This window comes from Colobus angolensis, unplaced genomic scaffold, assembly GCF_000951035.1.
Source record: "Colobus angolensis palliatus isolate OR3802 unplaced genomic scaffold, Cang.pa_1.0 Scaffold153, whole genome shotgun sequence".
NCBI lineage: Eukaryota > Metazoa > Chordata > Mammalia > Primates > Cercopithecidae > Colobus > Colobus angolensis.
This window is the reverse complement of record NW_012114633.1, coordinates 3,226,324-3,252,969: the sequence shown is the minus strand read 5'-3', so window position 1 is coordinate 3,252,969 and position 26,646 is coordinate 3,226,324. Positions and strand designations below refer to the sequence as shown.

Sequence of the window (26,646 nt, the reverse complement as noted above, 5' to 3'; positions counted from 1 at the left end):
TCAGAGAAGATATCTGGGCCTCTCAGCCAAATCCAAATAAAATCTTAGCAAATATGAGATAAGTTCACTGTTTTGGAGAGATCATTTTAGATTGAACACACAAAAACTAGCACATAAAACCTGGATCAATGAGAAATATATGTAAGAAATAGCCATGTTTTCCAATAACCACTAAAAGGGTTTTTTTTTTTTTCCCCCTAGACCAGTGGACTATTATTATATGAGAAATGAAGAGGTAGAATCTCAAAATGACTTTCCTCAATGGTCATACCTATGTGCTATTCTATCAGGGTTCATATCCCAGAATGGTATTTTTTTTTTTCTGTCTCCTCAGTAAGTTTATCTTGTTTGCATTTAAATTTTCATCTGTCCACTCAGTTGGCTTTGGCTTTTTATTTTGTAACCTGAAATAAGTTCTGGGGTAGGGGTGGAGGTGGTGGGAGCAGGTGGGGAATTAGTGTCATTTTCTATTCTTTATAAATCTTTTCTGTGATTTGCGTTACCTCTCTCTAGCGTACATGAGTTCTCTAGCCTCCACGTGAATGAACACTAGCAAACTATGCCAACCCCCTATCCAGTCCTCACCACTTCATTATCAGAAAACAACTGAGACATTTGACTCTCTGATATGCTTGTAAGAATCCCAGGGCCTGGATCCTTCCTGACAGGGTCACATCATCTCACTGCTTAGAGTACTTTTAGAAAGGAGGTCCCTTCTGCCTCACTGGCATAACCTCCCTTGCTTCTTCCAGAGGTGCAAGCTCTGACTGGTCTCCCTGAGGCAAAAATGGAAGTTAAAGATGCTCCTTTAAGTAGAGAAACCAGTGGAGGGAGTCAGCTATGTACCTCTGTGGTCTGTCTGAGGTGGAAGTTTTATGGGGCCGCGGATGGAAATGGGAGTTCTTTACAGAGCAAAGAGTAAGTGAGTGCCTTGATTTGATTCTGTTAACTGCAAGTTTACTATTTAACACGCAGTCCTCAATCCAGCTGAGTATTTCTTTCCTGTCAACAGCATGGACCCTAGGGTGAGATTGCTTATGTTCAAATTCCAGGATTTTATCATTGCTGTTTTTATGGCTTTTACTTCCATGAACTCTGGAGAAAACAAAACCACTAAACACTTGCTAGAGCCCCTCACCCTAACCACATTCGCCTCAGGCCATCGCTGGGTCCTTCCTCACCCCAGCTTCATTCCCCAGCTTTTAAAAAGTTGTATCAGCACTTTCAAAATCCTGCAATTGGTGTCTGCCACTACCAGTTTGAGGAGTTCTTGGTTCCTGTCGCCTCTATCCTTGTTCAAGCCCAGGTGAGGACAGAGGGGCAGAAATGCTGTGCCATGACTCCCAGTTCTAGGTTGGGCGGCTGGGAGGAGAGTCAGCTTTCCCGAATCCCAGCAGCAGAGGGCGCCATGTTCCCTCGACGCATCTTCCCTCCAAGTCTTACATGGCACCATCTTGACCAGAAGAATGGCCTACAGTCCTTAGGAGAGAAGACAAGGCTGTTTTCCAGGCCCAACCCGCAACGACCTGCTCACACTGGCCTGGACCTGAGGGAGGCCCCACAGAGAGGAGAGCGGAGAGGGCCGCTCACAGAAGGGTGGCAGTGCCGTCTCCCCACCAGCCCCAGGCTTGTCCCCCCTGCTCCACTTTCTCCAGTGCACACCCATGAGGACAGCCAGACAGATGGCAGAGGTCACGGGCTAGGTCCTCCCTTAGTCATCCCTGCCAGACCTGATCGCCTTGGCCAGCCCTGAGATGGTGAAGGAAGGGTCCGGCTCCAGCCTGGCAGGAGCAGCTCGGCGTGGTGTGTAGGCCTCGCTCCCTCGTGGCCCGCTTCATTTGTAGACCAAAGGCTGACTAGGACTAACACTTGGTCCAGTTTGTTCTCAAACTGAGTGAAAGAAATTTGCAAGTTCATGGGTTTCTCTTTTGATGGAGGCCAGAGACCTTCTCACCCACTTTTTCTTTCCTTCTGACCTGGTAACCGGGAAGCAAAAAACACAAATTTCTAAGTGTCTCCTCTGCCTAGATCACATCAAGAACTGACACCGTCTCCTCAGTGTGGAACCCAGGGGTCTCCTAAGGATGATTCCAGCACTAGGTTGATAGAAGTTTAAAGCTGGGGAAGGAAGAGCACAAGAAAATTACATAACTTAAGTGAAGAACTAGGCCTAAAAGTGGAACCTTGCATTTGAGCGTACTTATTTAGCATGGTGTGCCTGAAATACATAGAACTGAATAATTTGTTTTATGTAAGTATAATCAATTTGTATACATTAAAACTGATACTGGCTGGGCGCCGTGGCTCACACCTGTAATCCCAGAATTTTGGGAGGCTGAGGCGGGTGGATTACCTGAGGTCAGGAGTTCGAGACCAGCCTGGCCGACATGGTGAAACCCTGTCTCTACTAAAAATACAAAAATTAGCCTGGCATGGTGGCAGGCGCCTATAATCTCAGCCACTCAGGAGCTAAGGCAGGCGAATTGCTTGAACCTGGGAGGCAGAGGTTGCAGTGAGCCAAGATCGCGCCATTGCACTCCAGCCTGGGTGACAAGAGCAAGACTCTGTCTCAAAAGAAAAAAAATTGATACTTATCAGACAAATCAATTAATATAGGTATACCCACATTCTATGATTGCCAGGATGTACCAACTCCAATCTCATTAATCATACTACCATGAAGAAAAATTACATTTCTGGGCCACTGCGTTTGAAAATAACCTTAGCTAATTTAAGCCTGGAGAAAAATAAGAATGCTTGATTCATTTAAAATCTAAGAGATTCTGAGCTAGATTTTTCTATAACTTACATTTCTCAACTCTTCTGCAATCTAGGTTTATTTTTTACTATAATGTACCTTCAAAGAGCTAAGTCTCAGTTTATAGATTGTTAGTTTTTTTAGTTCCATTCTCTTTCATTGTACTGCTGAATTCTGGGCCTCTGTGTCCTCATCTGTAATGTGGAGTCAAAATTATCACTAAGGTCACTTCAAGCATGAATTTCACATTGAATAATCCCTTGTAGAACACAAGGAAAATAATGGTTCTTTTGTAGTTCTCTTGGGACTTTTACTATTGCTAAGAATCATGCTGGGCAGATGCAGGCATCACATGGATTGTGCGGGGAAGTGTAACTGAATAATGGCCATGTTTTGAGGCAGTGATATTCAATGCTTTAAAAAGTGAGAAAATGGCCTTTAGAGATACTTTGTTTGAAAAAGAAACAAGCTTGGAAAATGTTCTTGAGTATTTCTGTATAGAAAAGTATAAAATGGATGTGTCCTTTAAATGTTTAAGTACTTCCAACACTTTTGGTTTGCATACTCATGGTGCAAACGAGGTGGGAAGGGCGGAATCCCTGGCCTAGCTCTGCAAGAGTGGGGTTTCAGGTCAAAGCAGGTCTGGCAGCTCAGCCTGGCCCGAGCGCGGAACCCTTAGTTGGGAAGGCCGCGGCCAGGCTGCGGGGCCCCCTGCAGGCGGGCTCAGCGCCGCGGCCCAGCACCTGTTGTCCCAAGGCAGGCCCCGCGGCGGAGAGGCCTTGGAGGGCAGAGCCCCCTCCCACCAGGGCGGAGCTCAGGAGAGTTCGCAGCCCAGGTGGCCGAGACCAGGGGCAAGGCCAGGGGCCGGGACAGCGAAATGCCTCCCTGGCTCTTACTTTCATTGACCTGTGCGATGCCTCGCTGGCTTCTGCTTTCATTGATCTTTGCGGGTCTGTTCCCGCTGCGGCGCCGGCAGCTGCTTGGTAGTTCCGGGGGGCGTGAGGGCGGTGGTCCAGACCGACCAGCTGACAACCCAGCTCCGCCTCGCCCGTCCCTGCCTCGGACCCTGCGCCTGAGGAAGTATCGAGGCAACCCTCTGCCACCCGAAATTCGTGGGCCGCTCCCAGAGGGCGCGCCCTTTAGTTGAGCGCCCCTAGGCGGCCGTCTGGGGGCCGGATGCGGGGCGCAAACCCGCGAGGAGCGCGCAGCGGGCGCGGCGGCGACGGCAGGAGGAGGGGCCGGGAGCCCAAGCGCAGCCGAAGGACGCCCCGTCCTCCACATGCTGCCACTTGGCTGAGCCGGGCGCCGGCGAGAAGGCGGCGCCGTTGCCCTGGCAGCTGGACTGCACTTTGCCCCCGCCAGGCCTCAGCTGCCGCCCGCCCAGACGCCAGCAAGCCCCCCTCACACTGCAGCGCCGCCCCGGGAGCTTCGGAGACCCGCCCGGGGCCTGATCGCAGGCTGCCTCCGGGGTCCGCACGGCTGTCCGGACGTGCCATGGACGCGCAGCTGCCAGGCGATGTGTAAGTGAACATCTGGGAGGTGGGTGACTGATGAAGGGAGTGTGTGTGTCGGTCTTTGTCAGCTGTGCCTTTTAGATTTTTCAATGGCAGAAACCCATGAGTTACAGGCGGCTTTAATTAAACGAGACCTTTCTCAGCCAGCTGCCATGGATAGAGCCTCACATCTCCGTCCCCTAATGGAGAAGAGTTAGCCCCCACCGCTTCAATCTTGTTCTGGGCTTCCCAATGAAAGGTATCTCATTATGAGTTGCAATTCCACCCTGCTTCCTACCTGAAGAGTGAGTGAAGATTTTCAGGTGAGAGATTTGCCCATGAACATTGCATTGATATGCCAAGCTGTCAGGCTTGTGCTCTGAATGGCATATCATGAGCAAAGTATTAGCTCTTGTGCTCTTTGGAGCTGTGGGAGGCTGAATATTGAGGTGAAATGATGCAAATAAGAAATTAAGAGGAGTAGACAGGTAAGATCCTGCCATGAGTGAAGGCGTCAAAGAAGCAAAGCAGAACAATTGGAGTTGTCTCGCTTATGTCTCTGGTCTGACACCAGCCCCTCCCCTATCCTTTAGGGGATTAACATAAAATTGTAAACTAGTAAAGGTTCTTATCAAAGACCATGTTTTTAGGATCTAGTGTATGTGGCAGCTCTCTCAGGGAAATTTTTAGATAAGAATTAGGAGGAATATGGAATCTACTTGTATTATGACAAAGTATAAATCAAACCAAGATCAACAGTTGGCTCCTCCTTTTTCCCTTTGGATGAGGCTGTTTTCAAGCACTTAATATGGCTATCATAAATAGATGGGAAATAATATTTACGCATTCTGCTTTCAAGGAGCATGGTCTGGAAGAATAATTTCAGTTTTTAATTTTCTTTTGCCATTAAACAAAAATTATAAGCATTACTTATTTAGGTCCACACAATCTTGTAACAAAAGGGTGCTTTAAAATTGTAGACCAACCTCCAATCCATTTTATTATCTCCTCTGTAGCACTCCTGACAGGCCAGCCACATTTTGATTGAACACTTCAGTAACAGGGAGCTCATTACATTTTGAGGGGTTCCTCCTTTTCTGTTGTTAGCAAGGCCTGGTTTACACTGAACTGACAACCGCTTAGGAAGCAGTACCTGTTTCTCATTAGTCCTACCTGGCCAATAGCGCTCCAACTGTGAACTTAGAAACAAGATTTTTCTGCAAAAAAGATCTAAAACTTTAGTCAGAGTCCAAAAAGAGTCCGTGACCCAGAAATAGTTAAGAAACGAAAGGTCGGCCGGGCGCGGTGGCTCAAGCCTGTAATCCCAGCACTTTGGGAGGCCGAGACGGGCGGATCACGAGGTCAGGAGATCGAGACCATCCTGGCTAACACGGTGAAACCCCGTCTCTACTAAAAAAAATACAAAAAAACTAGCCAGGCGAGGTGGCGGGGGCCTGTAGTCCCAGCTACTGGGGAGGCTGAGGCAGGAGAATGGCGTGAACTTGGGAGGCGGAGCTTGCAGTGAGCTGAGATCTGGCCACTGCACTCCAGCCTGGGCAACAGAGCAAGACTCCGTCTCAAAAAAAAAAAAAAAAAAAAAACAGAAACGAAAGGTCTAAAGTGATACAAAATAATATTTTTGTCTCCTTTGCTTGACAGCCTTTCAGATCCCTGAGCCTCAGTTTCTCATCTGTAAAACGGGAATAATATGCTTTGTCTAACCCTAGGGTTACTGTGAGGATTAAATTAATAATCTTAATAAAGTACTTAGTAGAGGTGCCTAGGAGTCAGTAAATGTTAGTTATCTTCAATAAATACTAGTTTATGTTTCCTTCCTTACCTAAGACCCTTCTCTGTGCTAAAGATCCTTAGCCTAAAATTGAATTCAATACGTCAGTCTAACCCAAACAGTGCAGGGTGCAATGAGTTGCCATCTTCAAATGAAATCATCTATTGCTTAATTGGCATTTGTAGTAAATACACAGAAGTTGACTAAAAACCTCACCTCCATACCCCGTGTGCTTTGCTGTCAAGCAAAGGAGACAAAAATAAAGGTAGGCTTTATTAATTTTTTAATTATGCAGTTAAGCATTTCTTGAATCTGAATTTCTTTTTTCTGTTGGCTTGTATTACTTAAAGCCTCTGTATGGTTTGCAGTTTGTTAGATAGATGTTTTCATCTTATGTCATTCATCATGTTAATTCTACTTTTCAGTTTTGTGTCACCTACACATTTGCTAAGTTTATTCACCAGACATTCAAGTCACTGACAACAGATAGGACAAGTCTTTTTGCTATGACCGTGGTACCTCTAGAAACCTGTGGCACAGTAGGAATGGTCCTGGATTTTTGGAGGCTGGTTTTGGAGTCTGGCTCTGATACCTATTAGCTTTGTGACCTTGAGAAACTTATTTTCAGTATCAATAAAATGAGGTAACACCTGCCTTTCAGGGTGGTTGTTAAAATTCAAAGTAATGAAAGCACCAAGTACAATACTGGCTGGAAATCTAGTTGGCCTTCAGTAGATTTTGCTTGAACTAATGAATTAGCTGGACTCAGCCCTTTCTTATCAAACTATTCTAGTCCATAGAGCAGTCTTCTCCATAAAGACATTATGAGAAAAATGTCTTGCTGAAAAGTAAAGATCTTGCATATTCCCTGATCTACTACAAAAGTAAATAACATTAGTTTAAAAACGAATGATTCTTAGCACATTGCTAGTTCCTAGAAATCCCGTCTTTCCCCCCAACCCCCATTGTTCCTTGTTTAATGTTTAAGTTTGAATTTTGCTAGAGATAGATGTCAAACTATTAGTCTGTAAAGTCTAGGAATTCTAATTCTTTCCTTTAGCTTTGAATATTAAAAATAAAAACACTGGGGGAAAAAAGTTCTGTTTGAATCTCTAGCCTCTTGAGGCTGCCCTTCTTCTCCATGGTTTTCCAGAGGTTGCCCGGATAGTTCTGTGCTGACATCCACAGGTTCTCTTGGTACCCTGGAATATAATTCACCAGAATGTGAAGGCATGGATTCTTTTAAAGTGACCTCTTCTTGCACCTTAGTAGTTCTCTCTTAGTGAGGTTTCCATGCTTTCCAGCTTGAAATCATTTGCTTTTAAGGGAGCAAAACAGTTGCTGAGCAGTTTTGTTTTCTTTCTCATTAGTTAATACGCCATCTATCCTTGGATTTGAGAATTTTAAAATGAGCCTTTCTTACTACACTTTCCGTATAGTAAGTATACTATGCGCACAACATGCACTAAGTCGGTGGTTGAGAAATAGAACCATTCAAGGTGTTATAATGTTGAAAGTTTTGGCAGTAGTAAATAACTCTAATCGGTACCTCACATGCGAAGAGCCTTGTATTTTAAGAATGAATTTATTCCTTGTAAGTTAAAAGTTGTGAAATTAAGAGTGTTTCACGAGGGGCTGAAGGTAACATAAATTACTGAAGCTGAATGGGAGGGAGTAACAGGTATGTGACCCCAAGAGTGAATGCCTAGCTTAGAAGTATTCTAATTCAGAACAGTTTCAACACTGCACTGGCCCAACAAAACACTGGCCCAAACACTACTGCAAGTTTGTAGCCTTTGCATGTAAACAGCCTGCAAGAGGCAGAACTATGTAAATGTCACTGTTTTATTCCCAACATCTAACATACTGCAGGCATATGGAGAGTTGACAAATGGGAAAACTTTAATAAGCATTCATTAGTTGCCTTGATGTAGAGAACTGTTCTGTACAAAATAAAGAAAATACACTCCTGCCTTTGAGGGATATCTAATCTCATTTGGGGAGACAGCATTTATACATTAAAGACGAGACTTCCAGTTCAAGAACAGAATTCTGAGGAAGGGTGGGAGGAGGACTGGGAAGTCTGTAGGAAGGAGATGTGGCTTCCCCTATCCTCAAAGATAGTACTTGGGTTTAAGTAGGGAACAGGGAAAAGGGTGCTGGGTGGAGATAAAGGCGAGGTGGTGTGTTTCAGCTTAAAGGAGGACTAGGAGTAGGAAATGAGCATGAGTGAGCCAAGGAGACTCACGTGATGGGAGAGGAAATTTCCTTGTATTAGCGAGAAATTAAGTCCATTGGGTAAAAACAGGGCTTTAAAAAATGTTTATATTAAATGTACCTCTCTTCCCCCCGAGACACTGTACTGTTGGCCATAGAAAATAGGAACCCTACAATAACTCCTTAGGTAAAGAAGTGGAGTATATGGATCATGAAAGAACTATGAAGCTTTAAATGGCAAAATTTTCTGAATTCTTGGTCCTCTGACCTAGAGTCCTAGGGAATTTGACCACTATGTTCTTCCACGTTTCTATACCAGAGTAATGATTCTTTTCAGTGCTCGAAATTACATATACTGCTGCCTAGAACTTAAATCAGTGCATAGCACTTAACACTTTTATTAATTTATGCCTCCTACTTGTTCTAAAATGAAGTGGTTTTACTAAAGACTAATAGAAATTGAATCTGTAGGGGAGGAAAAAAGCTCTTCTACCCTCTTAGGTTTGTGACCAAGGCCTGTGAATCAAACTGATAAAAGAGTAATGGCATAAATAGGACAGATTTAAACACACATATGCACAGGAGTTTGCAAAAGAAATGTGACTCAAGGAGGTGGTTAGAATTTGGGGTTTATCTATCAACTTAACAAAATGATAAAGCGGGGAGAGGTTCTAGATCAGGTTTTCTTAACTAGTTGGTCAGAGCTCCTTTTCATTTTTCTGTGAGGATTTATATTATGGTGCTGGAGGAATTGCTGCAGATTGAAGGTCAACATTCATGGTCATAAATAGGAGTGGCCAGATGAAGCCACCTGGTAGCCACAGTGAAGCCCAGAAGGGCTTAGGGAAATACCTGCTTGTGTATGTGTGTGGTTTTTATCCTCTACCTGGAGGACCTGGTAAATAAGATGAAGTATTATACCTGGACTTAAGACATCTATCACCTGTTCAACAGTTAGTCTATTATCTAATTGTTCAAAATCCTAAATTACTGTTGTCATTCTTAGATTATACTTCTCTTTCCTCAATTATAATCTGGAGATATAATAGAACACTTAATAATTAGATGTTAGTAGCTTTAGGAGACAATCTGGAGAGATAAGGAATGGAAATAACACAGAACATGTTCCATGTTCCAAGGAAGTTCTAGATGCTTTACATATAGAATCACAATTTTTATTTTTGTGAGACGGAGTCTTCGCTCTGTCACCAAGGCTGGAGTGCAGTGGTGCGATCTCGGCTCACTGCAACTTCTCCCTCCCACGTTCAAACGATTCTCCTGCCTCAGCCTCCCTAATAGCTGGGATTACAGGCGTGTGCCACCACACCCAGCTGATTTTTAAATTTTTATTAGAGATGGGGTTTCACCATGTTGGCCAGACGGGTCATGAACTCCTGACCTCAGGTATTCCACCCACTTCGGCCTCCCAAAGTGCTGGGATTACAGGTGTGAGCCCCCGTGCCTGACCAAAATCACAATTTTTAGATGACTGAGGTAGAGCCCAGTTTACAGATAAAATCATACCATACCGCTTTATTCAGGTTTATTAGAATCTCAAACATTGTCTCATTTCTTAATAAGGTTATTTTCTCTGCCTCTTTATTGAGAAATTTTGGCCCCAAGAGTGACCACATGGAGTCATCCTGAGCCCGTCCTGTCAGTGAGCAGCTGTACACTGTGTGTGCTCTAAGTGCCTGAGGACGAAACCAAATTCTCCGTTTCTAAGGACCCTATAGTAGTGTTCTTTTGGTGACCTTCATACTGACCAAGGTCATATTTACAGTATTTTGTAGCTTTTACTTTTTGGTGAAAGACAAAGAACATTACATTTAAATTGTGTCCATTTCTGTTTGCCTGTTTAACCAATGTCATTGGATCCTGCTGTGAATTTATGTCCAAGTGAATGATTCTCAATACTCCCAGTACAAAGACTTCCATTTACTGTCCAGTTTTCAGAGCCCTACAAGAAAGTATATTCTTTCTCAGTATCCGTTATTAGAGAACACATAATGACAAACATGTTACTAGAAACTGAGTTACATATTTTTTTATAAACTTATTTTTTATTTTTATTTTTTTTGAGACTGAGTCTCACTCTATCACCCAGGCTGGAGTGCAGTGGCTCACTGCAAGCTCCGCCTCCCAGGTTCAAGCGATTCTCATGCCTCAGCCTCCTGAGTAGCTGGAATTACAGGCACCTGCCACCACACCTGGCTGATTTTTGTATCTTTAGTAGAGACAGCATTTCACCATGTTGCCCAGGCTGGTCTCGAACTCCTGTCCTCAGGTGATCTGCCCGCTTTGAGTTATGTTTTAATGAATTGGTATTTCTATTAATCACATCTACACTGAAATTGGAAAGACTGAAATTGGAAAAATTGGAAAGAAAAATATATATGTATCTATATATATATGCATAAAACTTTTTGAAAGACCATAACATGGTTTTTATTATATATTTACATTAATTCAGGGTGAGACCAATTTTAAGCCATAATTTGAGATATAAGGCATCTTAGAAACCTGTGTAAAGGCTTAAGAATATGACATAAAATGGGACAATGGTAAAATAAACCATCTCTGTTAATCTAGTGTTTAAGATGGACTTCTCGGGAGGTAGCAGCCTATGCGTTTACACAGCTGATTTTAGAAGTTACTTTTTTTTTTGGCTAGTTTTGTGTTTGGGTCCAGCTCATGTCCAAATTATGGCCTTTTTGTGATACCTTCCACTGGCATATTCCCAAGAAATTTACTCCTTTTGATGACACTGCACCCAGTATGGAGGAACACAGCTACAAAATGAACTACAAAGAATGGGCTAGCCAGGCATGATGCCTCACACCTATCATCCCAGCACTTTGAGAGGCCAAGGCAGAAGGATCAGTTAAGGCCAGGAGTTCATAACCAGCCTGGACAACATGGCAAGACCCTGTCTCTACAAAAAATATAAAAATTTACCTGGGCATGGTGGTATGTACCTATAGTCGCAAGTACTCAGGAGGCTGAAACCAGAGGACAGTTTGAACTCAGGAGTTTGTGAGACTGCTGTGAGCCACAACTGGCCACTGTACTCCAGCCCAGGCGATGGACTGAGATCCTGGCTCTAGGAGGAAAAAAGGTGGGGAGCTGCAGGAAATCACATTTTTTCTTTGACAGACCCAACAGAAGCCCCAGTTGTTGCTAGATCACTTCCTGAGGATAGTGTCAGGGCTCATTCTATATTTTTAGTGCTTTGAGGCTTCAAATAACATTGAAACACATAATGGGGCTTTCTTTTCATTATGTATGACTGTAATGTGTATGTATGTGTCTGTGCATTGTGATTTGAGGGGTAGGGGTCAGAGGGAAAGGGAGTGGTGGGTGGAAGGGCACTGTTAGATGTTATTACTTACAGCCTGAATAAATTATATTCTTTCTCCTTTTGATTGTTAATTTTGGAAGCACTTACATTCTATGGACACAGGTTCCAAACACATAGTAGACACTCAATATAGACTGGTTGGATGGTTAAGGGATGTTCTGATGGTTTTTTGGTGTATCTTGAGAACTAAGGTATAAAAGGTTGATTTAAATATTTTTGAGAAACTGTGTTTTTTAAACATTTTATATTTCTGTAATTAGCCAGTTAAAATGACAAGAAGGCCAAAACACTTTTCCTGGTTGATCTGCAGCATTTAATGTATCACACCTTCAACTGATGACCATAGTAACTTCCCAAATGAATAAGACTAAAAATTAATTCAGGATAGCTGATCACACCTGTTAAGGCTAATCATAGCTGCCTAGCCACTGACTTGCATTAATGGCTAACATTGTTGAAACTTTATTTCCTCCTTATGAATCAACTATCTTATTAGAAGTGATTGAAAGTATACAAAGTTTGTTCTACAAAGTTTGTTCTTCAATGGTGTGCAGGTTTGTACTGTAATTGCCTTTTAAGTATTTAAAGTTCTGTATTGTAACTGCCTTTTAAGTATTTAAAAGTATTTAAACAGCTGCTACCATGAACAGTAGATGCTGCACATGAACCTTTTTGCCCCCCTGGCCCTTACTTTAAGGTTCATGCTTTTTTTTTTCATGATAAAACTTAAGAGGCTTCTGTGGGATGGAAACTATAGCACGAAAATCTGATTAACAAATACGTGGTGGCAGTTTACTAATCCCATTTAATTAAGGCAATTGCATCTTCTCAACATGCCACGAGCAATTCCATTGGATAGCTAGTTACTGGAGCAGATGATTACCTAATTACATGAATATATCAGTGTCATTTTTCCCAACACAGGACTTGAAGGCCAGATTTGACAGCTAGTCCTGGAGCAGTAGTACCCAGAGACCTGTTTGGGAGACTGGGAAGGTCTGGGCCATCATGTTCTTGCTGATAGTCCAGAGATCAGGTCAAGGACAGGGGCAATGAGAAGAGAGAAACAGAGACCCTGGGAAGGAGCTATCTTGGTCTTTACTGGCAAGAATTAACTTCAAAGTTGGGACAGAGGTTCTATAAGTTCAAGAAAGAGAGAAAGTTAACACTTAAAAACCTAGGCTGGACTGGATGAAGTACTGTTGGAGCACTGACAGCTCCATTCTTATTTGCCATGTGAACTCTGGGTCAGCAAGTGGAAGAGCTAGACCTATCTGCCTGTTTCATCTATTAGATGGGAAGAGATGATAAACAACATAAATTAATTAGTAAGCAGATGTGATAAGTAACTGAAGAACGGTTGTTTTCTATACTTGACATGGCTAAACCAGCTGAAGGTTGACAACATAAATATTTTACTATCTAGATATTTTTGATGTCCTATACTCTAGAAATATGTGCAAATTAAAGTGTGGTGGGAATGAAGTATTACTAATCTGGTTCCTTGGATAAGGTTATAGATCCCTCTCCCTACTCTACCCTCCTTAGCTACAAGTTCAGGAACAGCACAATAAAGGACAGAAGACTCTCACATCCAATTTCAAATTGGTTTCTCATTTATTGCCATCATTCTAAATCAAAGCACTCTACCTGTTCCCAAAGGAAGTGACAGATAAATAAAGCCCTTTAACTGGCAACTGGAAGAACTAGAAGTAGGCTTTTGTTCTTCGGTAGGCCCAGAAGACTATGACCACTGAGTTTGGCTGGTTTTAGGCCGGTGCAGAAAGGAAGCAGAAGGCCTCACACTGGAATCCTCCAGCACAGGGCGCTAGTCTGCTCTGGATGCTGTCCATAGGCAGTCTTTTTCAGATAAAATACATCAGTCCCCTGGATTTAGGTGCCCCAGAATGTTCTCAAAAACTATTCTTATACTTTTAAAGTAAAAATTACAGTGAAATACAGTACACAGATGTTAAAGGTACGACCCAACATGTTTTAACAAACATATACCTCATTAACATACCAATTAAGATACAGAATATTTTTAATAGCCTAGAAAGTATTTCAGGGCCTCTTCCAAACAGTCCTTACTACCTCCCACCCAAAGGGAATCACTATTATGATTTCTATTCATAGGGTCACTATTGTCCGATCTTGAAATTCATATATGATCCATCTTTTTTATCTGGCTCAACATGTTTGAGATTCATCCATGTGGTTTGACATACCAATAGTTCATCCTTTTTTTATTGTCAAGCTATATTCCACTTTAAGGATATCCCCAATTTGTTTATCCATTTGATTTGCCTACTGATGGACATTTGGGTTGTTTCCAGCTTTGGCTATTGTGAATAAAGAGGCTATGGATGTTGGTATACAGAGTTTTAAAATACCTATGTTTCCATTTGTCTTAGATAGGTATCTAGAGATGAAATGGCTGGTTCACAGGGTAAGTGCATGGTTAACTTTTTAAGAAACAGAGTGCTGGGATTTTGATTGGACTTTTAGAATCCATTTGTCAATGTCTACAGAAAAGCCTGCTAGAATTTTGCTGAATATACAATTTCTTTAATTGATGGAGAGCTATCAGATTTTCTTCTTGTGCCAATTTTGGTAATTTGATATTGGCATAAAATTGTTTATATTATTCCTGTTTGCCTTTTAAATGTATATAGATGTCATAATACCCATTACACATCTTAATATGTGACTTATTTTTCTTGATCAGTCTGTATAGAGATGTATCTATTAGATATTTTTAAAGAACCAGCCTTCATTCTGTTGTGTCTATCGTATGCTTCACTGATTTCTGTTCTTACCTATTTCTGTCTACTTATATTGGGTTTAATTTGCTTTTCTTTTTTAAGCTTAAGGTAAAAGCTTATATCACTGATTTAAACTTTTCTTCTTTTCTGTTATAAGCAGTTAAATATATAAATTTATTTCTAAGCTCTAACTAATGCATTTCAAAATTCTGATGTTTCGGCTTTCGTTTAGTTGAAAATATATTTTAATTTCTCCTGTGATTATCTTCTTTGTCCCATAGGTTACTTAGAAATATGTTTAGTTTCCCAATATATGAGGCTTTTCTAGATATTTTACTATCCCGGGTGGTTGGAAAATATACTGTGTAATGTTTTAAGCCTTTGAAATCTGCTGAGACTATCAATAGTCTATCTTGGTGAATGTTCCATATGCAGTGGATAAGAATATGTAATAGTTGTTGGGTATAGTGTTCTGTGAATATCAACTCAAGTTGGAGCATAATGTTGTTCAGAATGCATATTATTTTTTCTTTGAATATTCTAGTAATGTTTTAAGTCTCCAGCTATGCTTCTTCTGGGTTTGTCAGTTTTAAGTTGTGTATCTTTTATAGATAGCATATAGTGGGTATATTTTTAAAAAAATAATACTGTTTTTCAGAGTAGTTTTAACAGAAAAATGGAGCAGGAAACACAGTGTTCCCACATATCCTGTGTACACACACACGCAGCATCTCCCACTAGACACATCACAATCACCTGAAGTCCACATTAGATTAGAGTTCATTCCTGGTGTTGTACAATCTATGGTTTTTGACAAATGTATGACAGAAATCCGTTATTAGTATCATATAGAATAGTTTCATTGCCTTAAAAATTGTCTGTTCCACCTATTCATCTCAGCCTCTTCCATAACCCTTGGCAACCACTGGTCTTTGTACTGCCTCCAGAGTCTTGCCATTTCTAGAATGTCATATAGTTGTAATCATACAGCATGTACCCCTTTCAGATTGGCTTACCTTAGTAATGAGCATTTGAGATTCCTCCTTTTCTTTCCATGGCTGGATTATTATTTTTTGAGATGGAGTCTTGCTCAGTCACCCAGGCTGGAGTAGAGTGGTGCAATCAATCTTAACTTACCACAACCTTCAATTCCAGCTCCTGGGCCTGAGCGACCTCGGCTTCCTAAGTAGCTAAAACTGTAGGTGTGCACCACCATGCCTGGCTAATTTTTTTCATATTTAATTTTTTTGTAGAGACGGGGTCTTGCTATGTTGCCTAGGCTGGTCTTGAACTCCTGGGCTAAAGTGATACTCGCCTCAGCCTCCCAAAGTGCTGGGACTGTAGGCATGAGTGACTATGCCCAGCCTAACTCATTTATTTTTAATGCTGAATATATTCCATTGTTTAGATGTACCCCAGTTTACTCATTCACCAAGAAGGACATCTTGCTTGCTTCTAAGTTTTCAAAGTTATGAATAAAGCTGCTACAGACATCCATGTGCAGATTTTTGCATGGATTTAAGCGTTCAACTCACTGGGTTGAATACCAAGAAGCATAACTGTTGGATCGTATAGTAAGAATATGTTTAGTTTTGTAAGAAACTGCCAAACTGTCCTCCCAAGCTAACTGTACCATTCTGCATTCTCACTAACGATGAATGAGAGTTCTGTTGCTTTTGCCATTATCTCATTGTTTAAATTTACAATTCCTGAATTACATGATGCTGAACATTTTTCCATACGTTTATGTACCATCTATATGTAAGAAGACTTCGGTGAGGTGTCTGTCCAGATCTTCTGCCCATTTTTCAATTAGCTTGTTCATATTTGTATTGCTGACTTTTAGAAGTTCTTTGTATACTTTAGATAACAATTTTATCAAATATAACAATCTTTTATCAAATATGCTTTTACAATATTTCCTCCCAGTCTGTGGCTTGTCTTCTCATTTTCTTGACCATGTCTTAAACAGAGCAGATTTTTAGTGAACTCCCACTTATCAATTATTTCTTTAACACATCATGCCTTTGGCATTGAATCTAAAAGGTTGTCACCAAACCCAAGGTTATCCACATTGCCTCCTATGTTATCTTCTAGGAGTCCTATATTATATTTAGGTCTGTGATCCATTTCAAATTAATTTTGTGAAGGATTTAAGATCTGTGTCCGGCTTTTTTTTTTTTTTTTTTTTGGCATATGGATGATTTGGTTGTTCCAGCACTCGTTGAAAAGACTATATATGTGTGGTTTGGATTTTTAAACTAGTCTGATCATCTCTGCCTTTCAATTGTTATTTTTAGTCCATTTTTCTTTCAGGTAATTATATATAGAAGGCTTTTTCATATGGTGGTTTTCTAATTGTCCCTCCCAACCCCCAATGTTCTTCCTTTCCTGTCTTCTTCTGGGTTAAATGTGTCTAATTCCTTTCCTCATAAGTCATACTTGCATTATCTCTTTAGTGGCTGCTGCTCTATTTTTAAAATCTTTTCCCTCTATTTTTCAGATTGGACACATCTATAGATTCATGTTCAAGTTCAATAATCCTATCTTTTCCAACATTCAGTAGTCCACACAATTTTTCATTTCACGTCTTGTACATTTCAGTTATTGATTTTCCATTTTTATTTTACAATTTCCATTTCTCTGAAATTCTTTTTTTGTTCACTAGTTTTTTCCTTTATTTTCTTGGGCATACTTAAATAGCTACTTTAAAGTTCTATTATTAATTTCTATTAAAAAATGCTGGGTCATTTTTTTTTTTCTTGATTATGGGTCGGATTTTCCTGCTTCTTTGTATGGCTAGTAATTTTTTAATTGAACGGTAGGCATTGTGAGTAATAACTTGTAAGGCATCTGGCTTATGTTATCTTTCTTTAAATGGTATTGTTTTATTTCTTGTTAAAGGGGACTATTTCTGTTTGAACTTAGTCAAATGTGGTCCATAGGGTGGCTGCCTATTTTTGTAAATGAAGTTTTATTGGATATAGCCATGGCCATTTGTTTAATATTAATATATTATCTGGCTTCTTTTGTGCTATAATAGCAGAGCTGAGTAGTTGTGACATAGACCCTATGTGTCTTAGTCCATTCAGGATGGTTTAACAAAATACCAGAGACTATATGGAGTATTTATATGACTGAGTGTTTATCAACAACACAGATTTATTTCTCATGGTTCTGGAGGCTGGGAAGTCCAAGTTTAAGGCATGAGCATATATGGTATCTTGTGAAGGCCTGCTGTGTGGTTCATAGCTTTTCAGTGTGGCCCCACATGTCAGCAGGGGCAAGGGAGTTCTCTGGGGTCTCTTTTATGAGGGCACTAATACTCTAATATCATCACCCAAAGCCCCCACTCCAAATACCACCACGTTGGGGATTAGGTTTCAATATATGAATTTGGAGAAGCCACAAACACCTAGCTCACAAGCCTAAGTCATAGCCCTTTAAGAAAACACTTGCCAACCCTTGCATAGGGTATGCTACTGATTCCTAAGGTGTCACATTTCTTGAGTAGTAACTAAATACAGAAGTGTTCAATGAGATTGCTCCACTCAGGCTGCAATTCCAGGGATTCTAAGTACTGTATAACTTCTGGTGTCACTGTTCAACCCTTAAGTCCTAGAGGAAGTAATCATTTGCTAAGATTTTGCAGAGCCTCATCCTGGACATGCACATCCCAGTACCTTTGACAAGTCTCATGCAGATTTCTGCCTCTCTTCCCAATCTTGAACTCTATCTTATAAATTTCAGCTGTTTTAGTAACCCAAACCTCTGTTCCATCAGAGTTGCCACTCTCTGACTCTCCTGGGGCTCAACTCCCATGGTAATGCTTGGAAAATACCCCCAGGTAGAATCCCACAATGACCATCTGGGGGATTTAACATCTTGTGTTTTTCTTCTCTCAGGGATCACAATCCAGTGTTGCTTGTTGCTCTATGCCTGAAAATACATGGCAACATATATTTTGTCCAGTTTTAAAACTGGTTTTGGCAAATGCACAAATCTGGCACTAGTTACTTTGTTAGGGTAAGAAAAAGCTGTTTTTGCAAAACAAAAGGTCTTAAAAAACACAGAATATTCTGATGGTTCCACTCACAGCCTTTCATTTGTCTGACACTCATTGAGTTCTCTAAGTAATTTTTTTCAGGTTAACCATGTCCAATTCCCTTAACCAACACTCACAGTAAAAAATAGACACTACAAAAAATCATAACATGGTGATGATGAACAACCAAGACAGTCCCCATCTTCAGGCTAGTAAGCAAGACAGACACCACATATATCTGTTTCCTTTTTAAAATTAACATCTCTGAGTTTGCAGCATGAAGCAGGGCATACGGAACTAAAGGCAATTAAAAGCAGAAGACTGCCTTTCCTTTCTTACTCTCATATCACTCTTATTAGGGGTAGGAACAGATATAGTATTATGAGAAACTGGGTAGAATTTATAGAATAATATATGGTGGTAGACCTGGCAAACATCACCTCCTCTGGACATCTTTAATTACAAACTATTAAAAAAATGAATTAGATGCACGCAAGCTTTTGCCTTAAGATCAGTGGTTTCAGGCCAGGCACAGTGGCTCATGCCAGTAATCCAGGTCACTTTGGGAGGCTAAGGTGGGCAGATCACTTGACCTCAGGAGTTCAAGACCAGCCTGGACAAAATGGCAAAACCCTGTCCCTACCAAAAATTAGCTAGGTATGGTGGCTTGTGCCTGCAGGCCAGCTACCCAGTAGGCTGAGGTGGGAGGATCACTTGAACCCAGGAGGTCCAGGCTACAGTGAGCCATGATTGCATCCTTTACTCCAGCCTGAGTAACAGAGTAAGACCCTGTCTCAAAAAAAAAGAAAAAAAAGTGTTTCAGAAAGAAATTTTAGAATTTTTAGAGCTATGTTTTTAGTCCCAAAACTAAGATACAGTCAGGGACCATTAATCTCATTCACAGAGATTACCTGTGCTTCTTACAGGTTAGTCCTCTTTAAAATGAAGTTGTCTTATATTGTGTTAGTTATCCTTAAGGCCCTTAAGAGAAGTTCATTCTGTGATAACACACACTTGGGAGGCTTAGAAGGCACGTCACAAACATTGTCATCTATTTACTGACCAAACATCAAACAAGGGTAGGAATGATATATTTAGGAGGAAAAACCTTTAACTTTAATCTGAGCTTTTGTACAATTTCACAGGGAACAGTCAGAAGGAAAAATAGGTGGCTTTGCTATATGTAACCTATATTGTTTAGAAGTGGCACTAGAGTAAAGCAAACATTGTTTACTACTCTTTTAGTTGTAAATATGTGACCAGGGGATAAAGCCAGACTCTTACAGTAGTCGCAGGTCTGTAGGCTCATGAGGTTTCGGGAGGAACAAATTTTGATGTGCTTGTTTTGCTTGACAGTATAGATCAGGACTCAGCAAACATTTTCTGTAAAGGGTCAGACAGTAAATATTTTAAGCTTTGTGGGGCACACAGCCTGTCACAATTATTCACTTCTGCTATCGTAGTATGAATGCAGCCACGGACACATGTAAACACGTGAGCATGGCTGTATAAAAATAGGTAGCTGGAATTTGGCCCAATGGTTTAGCTAACCTTTGGTATAGGTAAATCTAAGCTAGCAAAAATGGAATTGTTTTCAGTTTTATAAAATTTGCAAGATCTTGAAAAACATGTTTTCCTATTTTGCAAGTTGCCATTTTTATTGAGTGATTATCTTTTTCTTCCACTGGTAAGATAAAGCTGTTTGTTTTTACCTCAGATTTCTTCCATATGACCAAAGTGATGAAAGGATTTTTACATGCCACTCAATCATACACTATTTTGCATTCTGTAACTTCAAAATGAAACCTACCTTCTCTTGACAGGTAAACACTACACGTGAAGAGTGGTGAAAGGGAACATTGAATACTGAAGTGGCCTGGAGAGGGAAAGCACTGGTCAACATCACATGGACAAATTTCATTGTTTTCTAAAGATGGCCTGGAAGTAGTCTGCCACTGCTTCCTCCACAAACAGCTCTTCATAACATGGGCTGCATGAAATCAAAGCAAACTTTCCCATTTCCTACCATATATGAAGGTGAGAAGCAGCATGAGAGTGAAGAACACTTTATGCCAGAAGAGAGATGTCTACCTAGGATGCCTTCTCCAGTTAATGTCAAAGAGGAAGTGAAGGAACCCCCAGGGACCAATATTGTGATCTTGGAATATGCACACCGCCTGTCTCAGGATATCTTGTGTGATGCCTTGCAGCAATGGGCATGCAATAACATCAAGTACCATGACATTCCATACATTGAGAGTGAGGGGCCTTGAGGCTGTAGGATGACAACACTTTGACTGTGGAGGTGCTAGTTTGAATACATGCGACAAAAGCAAAAACTGGTGTGAAAAATTACAAATACCTATCTGGATTTAAAAATGTGTCTACGATAATGTTACTAGTATAAGAACACCTAGGATGAAATGCATTTTAAGTACTTCTATGTTAACAGCAATTTCTCTCTGTTTAGTCTTAGATTTTAGTCATCTGAAGGGCTGAACAGAGGTCCTGTGATACCCAATAATCAATCAACTGAATGTCACAGCACTTCTTCCTAAGTAATGGCATCACCAAAGAAAATGCTAAGGAATAAAAACTGCCCCAAATTCCAATGGTTATTCTAAAGGTTGTCCTTTAAAATAACAATTTTTGTTAATTTATACTCAAAAAAGTCCAGATATGAAAAGGGCTTTTCTAAAATTTCTTGGCACGGGAATGGCACTCAAATCATAGTGATTAACAGTAAGTCTTGTTTGTCAAGGATATCTACTTCTTGACACAAATAAACCCTGTCTTTAATAAGATATTTATTTTTGTAGATGAGAAGTGTAACTACCACCTTGGACCTCAGGGCCCTAACTAATTACAGCTGTTATTGGACGACTCAGACTTTGCCGACTTTGTGCCTAAAGCCATCTTAAAGATAACAGTTTATAGAAGCCATGACATTAGAGTTTATTGCATTGAATTAAGAAGCCCAGTGATATAACTATACAAGAAAACAAGTATGGGTACCGTTTATAAAGAGCAATCCAGTGAATCTTAAAAATAATAGAAACTTAAGTCTGCAAGGTAGAAAGTTTCAGTTTTAATTGTGTATTTATTAAGCTTTACTGTCTCAGAGGTACAGAGAGCTGGAATATGGGCATTTATTCCCAGTTTTTTCTTGACTAGTGAGGCAGTCGCCATTAAAATTACTGAGACCAGATGATGCATGAAGATTTACAGTTGTATTGCAAAACGGAAAAGATAAAACTGTCCTCTGAGGAGAGTACTCATTTTCTGGGTTTTTGTTATTTTTTAGTGGTAACACAAGCCTATAGGGCATTTATAGTCACCTATTATACCATTTCCATAAGCCTAGCTACCTTTTAGGAAAGCTATTTTTTCTTTTTCATTTTTACTGTCACGGCACATACACACCTTTTTGTTTTAAAGGATTAAGTACTGTTTGAAGATCAGTGGTAACAGAACATTTAGAAGGGGGAAGAAGAAATTAAGACATAACTTGTTGGAAAATTAAGACTTGACTTTCTAGAATTATCTTTTCATCAAGATTTGGTACACTATGAGTTTAAATGGAAAGGAAATTATTTAAGCCTGTGTGTGTTAGATCCACAATACACCACTAGTATTGAAAATATAAAGGTTAAAAAAGACTTATTACCTCTTTAATGAGATAAATATGTATTTGTCTTGTAAGCAGGCAGAAAATCTACCTCTAATTTTAACACTAATACTTTGAAACCCACAATCAAATAGAGTGAATTCTCCAAGTTACACGAGCAAGGAAAACATTATTTGAAATATGTCATATTTCAGTTGCCTTTGGACATGTCATCATTCAACTCTAATTTTACCAAGTCCCGGGATTTGTACTGTCCCAATGTACTTGCAATCTATGATTTATATAATAGAAAAACAACCAAACCCATTCATACAAGGATCTGAAGTTATAAGGTTAAGGGCAGAAAGTTTCCCATAAGTATAAAACATTTCCAGGTCATGAAGAGTAGTTTAGGTTGAGTGACAAAAGCATAGGTGTGGTTGTTTTTCATTCATTTTGCATCTCACGCCAAGACATTTTTTGCTGCAAGGTCATTTGCTGCTTAAAATGTACGATTAGGTATATAAAATAAGTACAATGGTGAAAACACAAAGCCACATAAAGCAGCATGTCCCACTAAATTTTTCAGTGTACATAGGGACAGAGACAAGTCAGTTTTGGTTGTATCTAAATATTTTAATTTCAGGTTCCTTCTGTGCCCTGGGCCACTATTTCCCAGGGGTGTAACAGGGAATGCCTGCCAGATCCATATTAGCTAGAAGTCTGATCTCTGTTGCTGCCCTTCCTCAGCAACTATGGCAGTATAGTTTTATCACCAAGCACCATTCCCTTGTCCCTGAATCACATTTTAATAGAGTATGATATTTTGTGTACAATATTTCCAAAAAACTTATGTCTGAAATATATGCTGTATTATATGTCAACCCATGCCATATATGAACTACAAGGCTTGAATAATCAGTGAGCTAGTGGATAAATCAAGACAGGAATAGATGGGAGAAAGATGAACAAACAAATGAATTAAAAAAGATGAATAAACAAATTTACATTACATGTGACAGTTATCACGATATAGGTTGGCATTCATGACAAGATGGATGAGAATATCACTAATAGGATATTAGCCTTCTTTCCTGGGTTTTACTTCAATCTGAAGGTCTTCCATGAACAATAAAATAGAGTAGAAGGACAGTCTGAGAAGGCAGGAGACATATAAAACAGATGACTGAAAGAATCTGAAAGACTGACTATCTCCTGGAAAGGGAAACATTTGGAACATCCAATGTAAAGGCAAATGGGCTTCTACCAGCACAACAAAGAACCTCCAGGTGGCAACTGTTGAAGCAGGTTATCAGAGAAAATAAATGTGCAAATTCCTTATTTACAACAACTCAACCCCACAAATATGCTTCACTGCTGCCTTCCCCAGTTGTCTCTTACGTACTTTTGTTACCTTTCAGTTACATGCCTTTGATCCTAAAATTCTCTACTTTTGTTGCCTTATCAGTTTGCAATCTGCCTGTGGTTATTAGCACTTAAAGCACAATTTTCAAGGGGACAAAAATAATTATCACCTCAGTCCCAAAAAAATAATTTCTGTCAAACTGCCTTATTAGTATTAAAAACAGACACACTGAACGAAGTAGCATGATACGCATATATTCTACTCAATATCATTGGCCTTTTATTAAATGGGGAAACTATACTTTTGTATTACATAGTTTTAGAAATCAAAAGTTAGAGACTCTTTATAAGTAATGTCAAGGAACAGTAATTTAAAAACAAAGTTCTAACAAATACATTGTTTGCTTAATCACAATGCCCTCATCTTGTATTTGAATGACTAAATAGGACATGTCTTCCTTGGAGCTATGGGCATTAGTTCAGAAGCACTACCTGCATCTTAATTTTCAAAACTCAAGTTTTATTAGCAAATCCTCTTCTCTGTAAGACTTAGCTATGAAGTGGTATATTTTTTCCAAATATTTTTCTGAAAACATTTGTTGTTGTAACTGCACAATAAAAGTCCAGTTGCAATTAAGTAGTGTGAGTTCTTATTTAACTGAAGCAAATGCTTTCTGACATTGTGTACTTTGAATTTTTTAACAATATAAAAGACATTTTCTGCATTGTTAATAAATACAGAAAACAAAAATCCATTTATACAAATAATTTCTTAGATCATTCAGGTCCAATTTAGGATCTTTAAGAGTATAAACGTAAATGTATCCAATATCATGGCATCTTTATTCCAGATCTGTTACTGAATTATTTGAAAGAAAAATGCTTCACGTAAAACAGAGTAAGAACTGAGAAAACATAAAGCAGTACCTTCTGGGCTGCCATTTCCTCATCTATGAGAAGGGTGCAGGACATGATCTTTAATGTCTTTTTCAGTTCTGTTGGCTTTTTGTTCTTACAAACCTGAAGTTCTCTTAGTTTCTAAAGAGTATGGGATGAAGGAGAAACTATAACAAGTTACAAAAAATTTATTCTGTTTATAATTTGTTTATAAACAAAAATTACAAAAAATTATAAGTTTTGTTTATTTATAAACTTACTTTTAAAATTAAACAAAAATTACAAAAAACAAAATCATAAATTTTGTTTATTTTGTTAATTTATAAACTTACCTTTATTTTAAAAATTATTCTTGCCTAGAACTTTAAGATTCTGAGGCTGGAATACCTTTTAGTTCTTTCATACCTTAAAAAGTACTTATTTCATTAACAATATCAATTATTGAATATATCTTTTGAATGAAAGTCTTCTTGCTTTCAATTAACTTTTTTCTCCTGACTTGAACCTTGTTTGTAAGGATAATTATCACACAAAAGTCTTATGTAAATTATAAAAAAAAACAGAGTGTCTCTGTCTAAGAGATTGGAGATTCCTAATTTCTCATTATACCAGATTAACAAATATCACAAATAACACAAAAATAATGCTTTCAGTTTCACCATGGGATGGTATTCTGATTATTTTAGGGAAGACCCAAGTCAGAGTTAATACTGAAGAGGGATGTTAATAAAAATCTTTTCCCTTTGGTTTCTAATATTTATAAAGGGAGCTCTAATGTTTATAAAAGGAGCTCTTCTGCTACAGTAACTCAGTTACTTTAAAACACTCATATATGGAGAAAATTCTATGAGGCATTAACACAGTATCCAAAAACAATTTTCAGGGTCTTTATTTTTTATATTCTATACTTGATTTCATCAACATACAAGCCACTACCAAAAGCCAAAGATCCCATTTCAACTAGATATACTACTCTAGAGAATCTCTAAAGACCTTCACATTTTTCCATCTTCTAAAACAGGGATTGACAAACTTTTTCTGACAAAAACCAGACAGTAAATAATTAGGCTTTGTAGGCTTTACCTTCTCTATTGCAACTACTCATTTCAAAGCAGTCACAGATAATGTATAAACAGATGAATATAGCTAGTTCCAATAAAGCTTTATTTGTGAACTCTGACATTTCATATACTTTTCATGTTATGAAATATTAGTCTTTGATTTCTTTTCCCAACTATTTAAAAATGCAGAAACCATTCTTAGCTTGCAGGGTATATAAAAACAGGCAACAGGCTGGATTTGGGCCACATGCTGTAGATTGCCAACCCATGCTACAAAATATACCTTAAAAGCCTGTCACTTCAAAATTTCAAATCATTGCTTCCCAAAGACTTAAAGTGATTATTCAAATCTTCATCAGTAACTTCTTTTAGATCAGCTGGTTTCCATTTTGGACTCTGGTCTTTATCAATTAAAACTGTCAAGAGAAGATACAAATGTTAGTACTATTTTTTTTTTCTAATATTACCAGATTTTACTTACTGAATTGACAGAAATTCTTATACTAGGCACATTTTTCTATAATACTTTTTTCCTGCAAAGTTTTTATATGTTTTCTATTTTTCTTTTAAATTAAACCTCCAGGGATGGACAGCAATATACTTTTGGTGACTGGGTGGATATTTTCTAACTTCCTAAGCCTCATGTCTTAGCTTTAATAAAGCATACTAAATTAATTCAGTGGTTTAAACAATAGAATTCTTTTTTTCCTCTTGAAATAAAATTTCAAATGAAACCTCCACATTACAAAACAGCTAAAACCACTGGTTTAAAGTAAAGGCAGGGGAGGGCAGAGGGACCAGGTATGCCTTCTAACCTCCTCCACACTGAATTTTGGGAGGAAATTAATTGCTTAAGGTAGACAAAAGGGGACTTCATGCATAATTAAATGTGGATACTGTTGTTCTGCTGAATCCTCCAGTTCAGACAGCTCTGGATTTTAAAAAATCAGGTTATCATGAAACCTTCTAGTTCTCCTATTTCAGTGTAGTAATCACTCATTATAGCCACATAGTATCCCTACAGGGTTATGAGGCAATCTGTAACTTCTAAAAAAAAAAAAGGGGGGGGAGGAATGTCCAGTATACTGTAGTTATACAAACGTTATCATTTGGGAGACTGGGAGGAACGTATGCAAGATCTCTATATTATTTCTTACAACCGCATGAATCTACAATGATCTCAAATTTTTTAAGTTATGGTTGTGGCAGCAAATTTCAACCATGCTTAAAATGCACATAATTCTTGTGAAGAATGGAAATATTTAAATGTGCAAACTATAGTGAATTA

General features: G+C 39.2%; 2 protein-coding genes across 8 annotated transcripts in view; one reads left to right on the top strand and one right to left on the bottom strand.

The window, feature by feature from the left end:
• Nucleotides 1–24,037, top strand: part of LOC105507783 (chromosome unknown open reading frame, human C2orf88) — a 121,386-nt gene extending 97,349 nt beyond the window's left edge. For 4 of the 6 annotated variants that reach the window (XM_011936446.1, XM_011936449.1, XM_011936447.1 and 1 more), the window contains one exon: nucleotides 20,252–24,037. In XM_011936446.1, coding sequence (XP_011791836.1) covers nucleotides 20,414–20,701 — 288 coding nt within the window. In that variant the 5' untranslated portion in view covers nucleotides 20,252–20,413 and the 3' untranslated portion in view covers nucleotides 20,702–24,037. Of the gene's footprint in view, nucleotides 1–4,035; nucleotides 4,298–8,220; nucleotides 8,226–20,251 lie in introns of those variants that run through there. The other 2 variants (XM_011936445.1, XM_011936448.1) reach the window with 2 other exon arrangements.
• A 1,129-nt stretch (nucleotides 24,038–25,166) lies between these two features.
• Nucleotides 25,167–26,646, bottom strand: part of HIBCH (3-hydroxyisobutyryl-CoA hydrolase) — a 119,601-nt gene continuing 118,121 nt past the window's right edge. For both annotated transcript variants that reach the window (XM_011936451.1, XM_011936452.1), the window contains one exon: nucleotides 25,167–25,774. In XM_011936451.1, coding sequence (XP_011791841.1) covers nucleotides 25,659–25,774 — 116 coding nt within the window. In that variant the 3' untranslated portion in view covers nucleotides 25,167–25,658. The remainder of the gene's footprint in view (nucleotides 25,775–26,646) is intronic.